At 39.4% G+C, this 12,016-nt stretch overlaps 1 protein-coding gene across 4 annotated transcripts in view; it reads right to left on the reverse strand.

Moving 5' to 3' along the window:
* Nucleotides 1–3,599: 3,599 nt before the first annotated feature.
* The window catches only part of LOC146811210 (uncharacterized), an 82,841-nt gene continuing 74,424 nt past the window's right edge, over nt 3,600–12,016 (reverse strand). The window contains exons 16-18 of one of the 4 annotated variants that reach the window (XR_014966699.1): nt 6,521–6,544; nt 6,363–6,424; nt 3,600–3,797 (exon numbers count right to left, since the gene is read on the reverse strand). Coding sequence is in view for 3 of the 4 variants with exons in the window: in XM_085618242.1 (XP_085474368.1) it covers nt 6,416–6,424; nt 6,521–6,544 (33 nt within the window). In the remaining variant the exon portion in view is untranslated. The remainder of the gene's footprint in view (nt 3,798–6,362; nt 6,425–6,520; nt 6,545–12,016) is intronic. The other 3 variants (XM_085618242.1, XM_085618243.1, XM_085618244.1) reach the window with 3 other exon arrangements.

The raw sequence follows: 12,016 nt of genomic DNA on the forward strand, positions 1-12,016 counted from the left end.
ATTGAGTGTATTGGCAACAGTGTAATTTTGTACCACTATTTTCCGATTACATATACGCAACACTGGTTACATTTTGCCTGGACATTTGGACCAACTAACCAGTGTTTTACTCTTTTTCTTCAATTGGTGGTTGTTGAAAATGCTATTTTTCTACTAATTACAAATAGGTACTGCCCATTTAATTTATTGTTCCACTCGTCAAGTAATGCAAACGTCAAAGCAAAATTACCCCAAAATAGTGAATAGCAATACATTTAGGCCCATATTTACCTTTCTTATGCAGCGCACCACAGCTAACTACCTTGCTGTGCTGCCTGAAAGGTAAAGGGCAGGAATGTGCCATATTTAGCAGTATATGCCACATACCTGTTCTTCCCTAACACTGGGGCACTTTTGGCTGCGTAACGTCAATGCAGGCACCTCTGCATCATGATAAAAGGGTGCCTGCGTTGTAGGAAGGATTGTTTTTGTGCAGGAAGGGACACCTTCCTGCACAAGAACTATCTTGAGAGCCATTTTCCTCTTTCTGTGTGCGCTGCAGAATGCAGCACATATAGAAAGAGGGAAAGTGAGGAGAAATAAAGATATTTCTCCTCGTTGCGCCTCACCTGGGGTGGTGTAGTATTTCAACACATTTCCAGGTCTACCATTTATAGTAAATCTGGGAATGTGCTAAAATCCGTGGATGGATGCATCGGAACACCCATGCTTCACCCATGGAATTCCTTCCTGCGGCAGAGTAATGCAACACAGAAATTTGCGCTCTGTTGCGTTACTGTAGATTTATTAAGCCACTCCACGGTACACAATGTGGCCTTGCGTGGCTTGATAAATCTCATGTAGGTTCTGCGTCAACCTTGCACCCTCTTGCTTAGCATTATGGTGATGCTAAACCTTGATAAATCTGGTTTAGAATTTAGTGGGCAGGCAACTACGTCACAAACATGATGGATATCCCATCCACCATACTGCAAGTACCCTTGGATCTAATGCACTCGCAATAAGACAGATCAGGTATTTATCTCCTTTGTGGCGGAGTAACCTGGCCACTGAATTCAAAATCAGGCCCTTAGTCACACAAGGTTTGCTCCACTGCAGTCGTTTTTCTCTTTGTTTGGCTCTCTTGTGCTGAATGCTTTTCACTCTTTCCTTAAAACCTTATTTGTTGCAATAACTTTGTAAAGTGTACTGGTCGCCCTTTGATGGTGGTATGCATTTACTATAGGCATGCATTTCATGAGGGCGATGAGTAAGCCCTTTTATGGGGAACTACAAAGTGAGAACAATGTCTAGTGCAATCCATCATTACCTCTAAAATTACGAGAACATGCAAGTATGGGGTGGGAAAGAGAAATGGTGTCATTTAGGAAACTGCAATCAAAGTAGCATATTGTAAGTACATTTCTGCAGAGACAATGTGCAGTAATAGAGGCATCTTAACTAATGAATTTACTAACTTTAAAATGCTCCCTATGTATGAAAGGACAGGTGATGAAATTACACTCAACCCCCCCCCCCCCCCCCCCCCAGCTCAGAAACTGTTTGTACAATTAGGGTACCCGTCCCTCCCAATGAGAGTCTTCTGTGCAAAGTAGGTCTGTGACCAAGGTGTGGGGAAAAAGTGCCCAGTATGTGGAGGGCTATTGGAGAATAAACCTCATACATGTATATATATTATTTCCATGCTCATGGTTCCCAGAGGACAAAATGGCTACTGCCATTGTGTAAGAATCTTGGCCCTAGACGTCACCTGGGGGCACTTAGGATTTTAAGGAGAGATTCCTCTAGGTTGGTGGTATTTGCTGTTTCAAAATACCTTATGGTTGCCTGGATCTGGTCGTTCAAAGTGTACCCAAGCAACCAACTAGGAATTGTTAAGGTAGTTATGTAACAAGGATCAGATGAGTTCTTCTCCATTTCACTCTTAATTTAATCTGAACTGCAAGTAGATAGTTCATCATGAAATTTAACCCCTGATATTTATCCATGTATATAAGATAGATCTTTAATTCATACATATTTTAGCAGTGTTTCAACTCAGATGTATAGGTACATGTTATACACTAGCCAAAGAGCCAATTTGATAAAACCCTCACAAATGGATATGGCCCACTGCTACTTTGTTATGTATACACATGTTTATTGCTTTGAACCCATATGTGGGTGTTAGACGTACTAGCCCTTTTATTCTAACACTTGCACTGAAAAATTTGAAAATTGCACATTAAGGTGCATATTTATAAAAGCGTTGTGTCACTTTTGCACCACCTATAGTGCATGACGCAGGGCTCTCATAAAGATTTATGAAGCCATGCAAAGCCACCCTGCATGGTTTTGAGTGGCCTCATAAATCATGAGTAAGGGGATGCAACTCAAATCTCTGTGTCACCATACAGTGCACCCAGAGGGTTTTCTCGCGCAACACCCATGGAATTTGACACTGCCCCATATTTACAAATTGATGTAAACCGGTCAAAGCTTCAAATCCGGAGTCCTCCCGAGATGAGGCGTAACCAGGAGAAATATGTTAATTTCTCCTAATTCTTTAGTCTTTCCATGTGTGCAGCATTCTGAAGCACATATAGAAACAAGAAAATGACTCATAGGATTGTTTTTGTGCATGAAGGTGACTCTTCCTTCACAAAAACAATCCTGCCTGCAATGGAAGCCCCCTTTCACCATATTCAAACGGTGCATACATTGACACTAGGCTGCCAAAATGACACCAGTGCAGGCAGAAAAGACAGGAATGCACTGTATTGCTTAAATACAGTGCATGCCTGCACTTTCACTTTGGCGTAGAGCAGTGCAGCAAGCTGCTTTGTTGCGCTGCCCTTTGTCAAAATGCCATAAATGAGGCCCTAAGTCTTTAGAATTCACAGTTATTCACTAAGTCTGTAGAATTTACTATTTGCACATCCATTTGGGTGGAAAAGATCCTGGTGAGGACACTAGTTAAATCTACACTTTATTATTCAAACATCTGCACAGGCTAGTGTATAAGGTACCCCAGGAACAGCAGGATGTGTCCCGTGTTTAGTGGAAATATAGAATCTGCTGATGGGTTATGTGAAAAATTGGGACTTTAGTGCATAATGTTTTGCACTTTGGAAATTTTGGGATGTATGTATATGGCATCTATAGTACCAATTGGTTTTGTTTGTATTTGCACTTTTATGATCTTGGATTATCGAAATAAAGTCTTATGATGATGATGAAACAGCTCAACCCATTTCGCAGCACTGCATTTTGACACCAAGGTTCAATTTTCCAACTAGCATTATAGATCGCATTCATAAGTACCCCAAGTAGTGTGTGACACTTCCATCCATTTCTGGCCTTGTAGCTCAGAACATTGTGCATCATTGGCGCTATGGGTTTGGACCTTAACATACTAGTAAAATGTCAGAATAGCAGGTGTCAAACATGACCTGGTGTTGCCTAGTGGACATGCTCATTTAGTGTGATACAAGATATGGTGCATCGCAAGGGTACTCTGTTCTCAATAGATGTCTGGTGTTTTCAGATCTTGCTCTCTAACCCTATAAAGCATCACTAAGCAACGGAGGACCCAATCAACACCAGGGACACAGAGAAAGTGGGATGCATTAGCTATTTTATTACACATTATTTAGATGAGACAGCAGGACCACAGTAGAATGTTGGTCAATCACACGCATATCTGAATCTGTAAGCTGAGTCCTTGAATTAAGAGCCAGGAAAGAGAAGAATCAAGCAATTAACATTCAATTCTGTTCAGAATCTTCCAGGTGATGTAGATACCCGGCCAGGCGTTACTAAAAGGAAATTACAGAAATAGCAAATAATTGATTTGTGTGAAATAATAGAAGTACATACATACCTAAAGAAACTACTCAATGAAACACCAACAATCTCAGCATCAGTCAGTTCTCAATGCCTCCTTCGTCAACCAGCATTTAAATTTTTGGACGTGTGTGTGTCTGTGTGTGTATTCTAACACTCCCATACCAAACCATTTTGATGCTCTTTAGAGAGCACCAACGACCAACAACATTGATGAAAATTTAGCTAGTTTTTCTTGCTTTTATTGCACAAAACGCAGTAGTTTTAAAATATTTTTTATCATAAGGGTGATGTCAAACACATACTTTTTTCCCATTATTTCAGGTATACCAAAACTCCTTGAAGTATTGATTGTATCCAACTGCAGGCTTGTCTATGATTTTTTTCCCCTCAACTGTTAGCATACCAGTGATTTTAGACAATTACTGTCTAATCCACACTTCTAAACTTTACTACAGTACTTTTTTAAATTTGAGTCTTCATAAAAGCCGTGAAATTTCCAATTGCTCTTAAGGCCCATTGTTAGCTGTTCCTCCTTGAATGCATTTCCAAAACGTCTTGCTTTACAATTCACAATGCACATCTTAAAACAGCAAAACAACAGCATTCACTGAAACGCCGCCTTCTGAACATCATATTTAAACATTTACATCACGTTTTACTAAAGACAAACCAAACCCTACAATGCTATACTGAAATAACTGCACTCAAATAAGCCCGGGCGTAGTTCTCCGCTTCGCCCACGGAGTGTACGTAGCGCTGCCTGCGTGCCGCCCGCCGCCCGCCTCCCGCCCGCCCTCCTTTTAAAATAAGGTAAACTATGATAAAAAAATAAAATAAAAATGCCTTACCTGCGCAGCGTCCGGGGGCTCCATCTTCCTCGTTGACGACAACTTCTTTTCACAAATGCGCATGCGCGGACGCCCGCGCATGCGCATTTCATGCGAGAAAAGAAGTTGTCAACGAGGAAGAGGGAGCCCCGGGACGCCGTGCTGCAGGTAAGGCATTTTATTTTATTTTTTTATCATAGTTTAACTTATTTTAAAAGGAGGGCGGGCGGGAGGCGGGCGGCGCGTAGTGGGGCTACGCGGAGCGCGTGAGTGTGCATAGATTTGGCCACACTACGCGATGCTCCACGTAGCCCCACTACGCCCACTACGCCCAGGGTTACACTCAAAAGACTTGTTTCTATTTAAATTGTTTTTTTTTTTTAAATATATCACAATTGCTATGTAATCCTGTTTAAAATATCCAATTAATTTACAAAATACATAACAATTGACATTTGGGCTATGTCTGCTGCCCAGATCCTCTCTGAAAGGCCTGAAAACCTAATGGTTATGTAGTACTCAAAGTTGCTTAAAAGTTAAGAGACATAGGACCTGAATACAAGTAAGGAGGAACACATTTAATGCATGCTTTTATTCATTAATTTCGCTCCACCATATTAAAACAGGTTAGGTTTTCCCACATTTAGTGTTACCCGATGTGGAAGAGCTTGACCTGATTTTTGCAGCATGTAAAACTGACCTGAAAAATATCATGAGAATTTTTCTGTAGTAGCCAAGTCACATTCCCCTTTTTCTCTATGAGGGGAAACATACATGTTGTCCCTTGTTAGAAAAAAAATCCCACCCAATCTACCCACCACCTTCAACCACTTCCCATCCCATGTGTGAGCCCCTGCATACATTTACCACCTGGTCAAAGAAATAACCCATGCAGTTGCGACTTCCATATGATGTTATAACTAAACAAATTGCCCTCAAATCGTTATTACCCATGCCATGGATCTAAACTGATTTTACTACTTTGTAATGGTGCTATGACGTGAATTTACCACGTGCTAAATCCATTCCAGTACCATATTACTCCTAATTAGTTCCACAGACTGATGTTTCATCAACACCTGCTGTTGTCCACACAAATATTCCACAGTGGCACATATATTTTCTGGCTCCACCTTAGAACATCTGTGCACTGAGCCACATGGCTGAAAAGGGCTGTAATCTTTTTTTCCGTGGCAAAGAATTCTTAGAATATAAAACGTATCTATACAAATTCAATGGTACATACACATTGGGTGCAACCAGTTCAATATAATGAAGGTATACAATAGTTGACTTTGTAAATGTGGAAGCAGTGTTTATATTCAAGGTGAATAAAACCACTAGTAACAGCGAAGCTCATTGCAGATGAAAAACAATACTCTATCAACACTATGAACATATCACCTCAATATTAGCATGTGCTTGGGAAATGCATCTAAAGTAAGTTTGGAGTAATCTTCAAGGAGACCACAAAGTTTACACTAAATGTAGATTATTGTGGATTGGGTGAGGGGATTGCTTCTTGCTCTGAATTGTTAAAGTCCAGAACTGTGTCACATCACATCCATGGATCCAGTGACATTAATTCATACAGGCTGTATTGAAATATGTTTTTCTTCAATCAAGTGGTACTGTGAACAGAGCTCAGCAAAGTGAAAACAATACCCGCTCCAGCTCTGGATTTAAACCAGTGAAAATGGATGCTACCTTGAACAGTGCATTGTAATACACATAGTAAAATAAAGGTTTTTTACCGGCACTCATAAGCTCTGCAGAAGGAAAAGTAAAGGAACAAGTTAGAATCAATGTCACTTCACAGACATAGATAATTTTGGAAATATGGTTAAAAGAAACGTTTATTTTACCAAGAAGCCTCCACTGTGACCTCCCTGCAAATGGAAATATTAAGAGATCAGGGTCATTGATAGAAATCCTTACTTGGTAAATCTATTATAAAACAGACACAATCTTTGTTTTCCTTACACTTCATTTGAAGAATTATTTTCATATGAAGTGTGGCTTTCAAAATGTATTCCCATCAGAGAAGCAGTTCCCAAAGTGGGACACACAGACCTATTCCTTGCAGCATAACATATCATTACACTGTTGCTGCTCTTTCATTAAACATGATACTCTTTGGTCCTCTTCCTTTCTGTATGTACTTTGTGAGAGGTTCACCAAAGCACCATTAGCACCCTTTCCCCTATCCAGCATCTCAACAGGCCTTAACAAACCTTGAATTCTGACATTTTTCTCTTTCATACTTTAAATCTCACTGATTAAGAGACCAAGAATCTGAAAGTATTCAGTATTAAACATAGAGGAGCAATTGATGTACTCTATTAGACCACACTTTATTATTCTTATTTCTTGGGGCGTTTCATCAAGCAGGGGCTGAGAAAAAGGAAGGTTCCGAAAAGTATGTTTCCCATGTTAATTCCCATTGAGTCTTAAGACATGCCTGCAGCTCGAATCACTGGACGGAAAAATGGGTGCATGAGTGTCTGAGTGGATCTGAACTGGGTTTATAAGTGTCTCAGAGGATCTGCAAGTGGATTCATGAGTGTCTGAGCACATTTGTGAGTGGGAGCGTCAGTCTCAGAGTGGGTCTGTAACTAGACTTGCGAGTGTTTGAGTAGGTCTGTCAGAGGATTAATAAATGACTCAGTGGCTCTTTGAATGGGTGTATGAGTTTTGAGTGGGTCTGTGATTGGATCCTCGACTGTTGGCTTAAGGATTTGTGATTAATCATGAAATTGTCGTGAATTAGTCGCAATCACTGATAAACAAATTAGAATTTCCTTAATTTTCACAACAACTACTTAACAGACTTACACCGGATAACTGAAAGCATGATCTGTGAATCAAAATCTACCTTCCTTCCAAACTCGGTGTAATTCTGTTGATGAAAAAACTCTCAGGATTGTTTGTGTGTAGGTAGGTGCACAAAAACTCCTCTGCATGCAACAAAGGCACCCTAGCACCATGGTGGAAAGGTGCCAGCATTGGCGCTTGGCAGACAAAACAGCACCAGTACAATGGGTTAGGATAGAATTGCGCTGTATTGGATGAATACTGTGCGTTTCCACCCTTTACCTCTGGTGTGGTGCAGCAAGGTGATTAGCTGCACAGCGCTGCATCACAAACTCTAAAAAATGGCCCTTCTACTGGATAGTCAGTCCACAACTAGAGTGAGGATCTCTTGAGCTCTTGTCCAATGAGTGTGTATTCATGTGCTACAAGAGACCTAACTCATTTGAAAAGGCCACTGGATGATGCAGTACTTGACATCAATCTTGTTTAGATGAACAACATATTATTTTAATTACATTATTTTTATTCTGTTTATAAGTGAAATGATGAACAGAGTCACTTCCACAAAGGGCCAGAATTTTGCGGACAGAGGTGAATCCATTGGTATAACAGACTACATTGCACCTACCATAGCGAGGGTCCTCTGCCCACCAGGTTTAGAGGTGTCCGTCAGCCCAGCAGGCATTTCTTAACATTGTCAAGAACTGCTATGGCAGCAGTCCCTGTTACAGTATTAAAATTATGTTACCCTTCATTAAACTTTTTACATGTTTTAGTTTTTTCAAAAAAGAAATCTCAAAGCAGAATTTTGTCTACCACATGTTGGGAGTTGTCTCCTATGCTATGGGGGTCATTTTGCAGTTGTCACTGCCACTTATTACCAAGCTTTACTTGGTGGTTAGAGTCAGTGAAAACTGTCCATTTGATTCTGAATCTGGTGGGCAGTCGAATTGCCAAACTGTAGAAATTTCTCACTCCATTGGGCCGTCAGAAGAGCACATCAGTGAAGCTCCATCTCAATTTTCTAAAGCGATATAGAAAAACAGCTGTAAGGTATTCTACCAAATTTGACAAAAATATATATCTATACCTATATCTATATGAATCTATATCTATATGTCTATATATTATCTCTCTCTCTTTGTCTCTCTCTCTATATATATATATGTGTGTGTGACATAAATCCTGTCTTTAGTAAAATGTATTTCAATTTCTATTTTATATAATGTATAAATTCAATTTCGATAATTTTATAAGGAAGGAATATACAGTAATTGCACAGGTAGCATATGTGTATAAGTTATGCAATTTTGTTTTGTATTTAACAAGAGAACAAAGAAAATGGAAGTATTTCTTTTCAACCTGTGCCTATGTGCGTGGTACCCATGGCAGTATAAAGTAACTTTGTAATGGTGTCTACGCTTTGTGAGGGACGTTATAGTTAGTTGGATATTTCACTCATACAAAACCAAAGAAATTTGGCCATTATAGGTAGTAGAGCTAACTATAACTCACACCCCCGCAATTCACTGCTGATGACGTCACATACTACATCACTCATGACATGGTCAGTGACATCACTGATGACATCACTGATGCCATCACATATGACATCACTGATGACATAATCCAGTGAATGTGTGTTTCTTTAAAGTTTAAATATGTTTTATATATATATATATATATATATATATATATATATATATATATATATATATATATATATATATATATATATATATATATATATATATATATATGCTAAGGTGTATTGAAGAATGAGTGGGTGTATAAGTGTCTGAATGGATGATTTAGTAGGTGCATGACTGATTGTATAAGCGTATGTTACTGAATGCATGGGTTAGTGAGTAAAGTGTGTAAATGTCTGTATCAGTCTGTCAGTTGGTGTATAAGCGGCTGCAGGGGTTGGTGAATAGCTACATGAGTGTCTATATGGGTAATTGATTGGTTGTCTAAGTATATGTATGAGTGTTTGTGTGGGTGGCGGGTGAATCTGTGCATAGATGTGTGAGTGGGTGATCAACTGGGTGTATGGATTCAAGAGTGCATCTGTGATGGACTGTATGAGTAGGTGAGTATGTGTATGGGTGTGTTGGTGAGTAAATGAATGTCTCAGTGGTACATGTGTGAGTAATTACATATGTGAAAGGTAGTATATGTGAGTGTTGGAATATATAAATGACTATAAGTGAGAGTGAGTGAATGTGAGAGTGGCTGTATGGATGCGTGCTTGTATCAGTAATTGTATAAGAGCATAAGTATGTGTTAATATCTGTTTGAGTAAGTGAGGTGGTGTGTGTGTATAACTGTATAGGTGAGTAAATGGGAGTGTGATTAATTATTTGCATGACTGACTAGGTGTCTGAGTAACTCTATGGGTGATTGGCAGTGTGTGAGTGTCTATATACGTGTATGAGTGCATATGATAGTCCTGTACTGATGAGTGACTGAAAGTATGAGTGACTGTATGGGTGAGTGAGTAGATTGGTATGTAGACCTAAGAATCAGTGAGTGGGTATGTAGTTATTGGTGTTGGAGTGTCTATGGTTTTGATATTGTAGTCTGTATTTTGGAGTGGGTGTATCAAAGATTTTATTAGGGTTTGAGGAGGTGCATCAGATTATCACATGGATGATGTCATCAGTGATGTCAATGACCATGTTATAAGTGATTTAATATGTGACATCATCATCAGTGCTTTGCGGGGCGCAAGTTATAGTTACCTCTATTAAGTATAACGGACAAATTTCTCTGGTTTTGTACGAGTAAAATGTCCAACTAACTATAACATCCCTGAAACCTATGGTTTTTTCAGTGAATTTCTAAGGTTTATTAAATGCTAATTTCTAACTATAATGTGCCTGAAACCTATGGTTTTTTTAGTGAGTTTCAAATGTTTTTTAAATGCTAATTTCTAACTATAACATCCCTGAAACCTATGGTTTATTTAGTGAATTTCGAAGGTTATTTAAATGCTAATTTCTAACTATAACCTCCCTGAGACCTTTGTTTTTTTAGTGAAAATAAATAAATAATATATATATATATATATATATATTCAAGACAACAATCAATCCTTCGTAGTACAAAGACTGCGCCGAGCCCCAATTCTGTTTCAAAAGCGTGCTTTTAATTCAAGCAAAGACAAACACTGTCCCGACGCGTTTCGGAACCGTAGTTCCTTGGTGACCAAGGAACTACGGTTCCGAAACGCGTCGGGACAGTGTTTGTCTTTGCTTGAATTAAAAGCACGCTTTTGAAACAGAATTGGGGCTCGGCGCAGTCTTTGTACTACGAAGGATTGATTGTTGTCTTGAATTTGGAGGGGTCGCGACCCTGCCGGTAGCCCGCCACCCGGAAGAGGCAGAGATCTAACGCGAACTGAAGTCGAAACTATATATATATATATATATATATATATTCACTGAAAAAACCATAGGTTTCACACATGTTATAGTTAGTGGAAATTTTACTGATAAAAAACCAATGAAATTGCCCCGTTATAGTTAGCGCAGGCAACTATAACTCACGCGACCGCAATCCTCTGCTGATGCTAATACTGTATTTAGACACTTATTTGCCCATGTCTTCTTCCATACATTTTTAGCTATACATATATTACAAATATTTTTTTTTCATAAAGACACATATGTCATCAGCAGAGGATTGCGGTCGCGTGAGTTATAGTTGCCTGCGCTAACTATAACGGGGCAATTTCATTGGTTTTTTATCAGTAAAATTTCCACTAACTATAACATGTGTGAAACCTATGGTTTTTTCAGTGAATTTGCAAGGTTTTTTAAATGCTAATTCCTAACTATAACGTGTGTGAAACCTATGGTTTTTTCAGTGAATTAGTACGGTTTTTTAAATGCTAAGTTTTTTTCCCTTATAATAAGCCCTGTACATTTGGTGGCCTACGGCCACCAAAAGCACAGGGGGTGGGGTAAGTGTGGATAGTGTTTTTTTCCATTGTAATAAGCCCAGCACATTTGGTGGCCTTCGGCCACCAAAAGCACAGGGGGTGGGGTAAGTGTGGATAGTGTTTTTTTTATTTTTATTTTTTTACCGTACGCTTACCGTAAGCGTACGGTAAGCGTACCCCGTGAAATTGCCGAAAAAAAAAATAAAACCGTTTTTGCACTTGGGGGATGTTTGGGGACTCCCTCCACATGACTATGTGGGAGGGAGTTGTCAAAACAGCCCCTTTACATGTTTTTTGGCTTCCTTTTTTTAAAAATCTCTCTCAGTGCGAGAGACAAAATGGCGGCCGCCGCTTCCTGGTTTCGGCCGATTCGAATGTTTACTAAGATCTAAGAGCCAATCAGAATCGCGCTCGCGCACGCCACCGTACGCTTACCGTAAGCGTACGGTAAGCGTACCGTAAGCTGGCTCAGATATATATATTGATTTAAAGGCTATTTTCTCAGAATCTACTGAACAGATTTACACCAAACCTACAAAAGGCACTTCCTTGACCTAGGGACTACCTCTCTGCCAAATTTTGAGTAATTCTGTTCAGCCAT

Source organism: Triturus cristatus, chromosome 7, assembly GCF_964204655.1.
Source record: "Triturus cristatus chromosome 7, aTriCri1.1, whole genome shotgun sequence".
Lineage (NCBI taxonomy): Eukaryota > Metazoa > Chordata > Amphibia > Caudata > Salamandridae > Triturus > Triturus cristatus.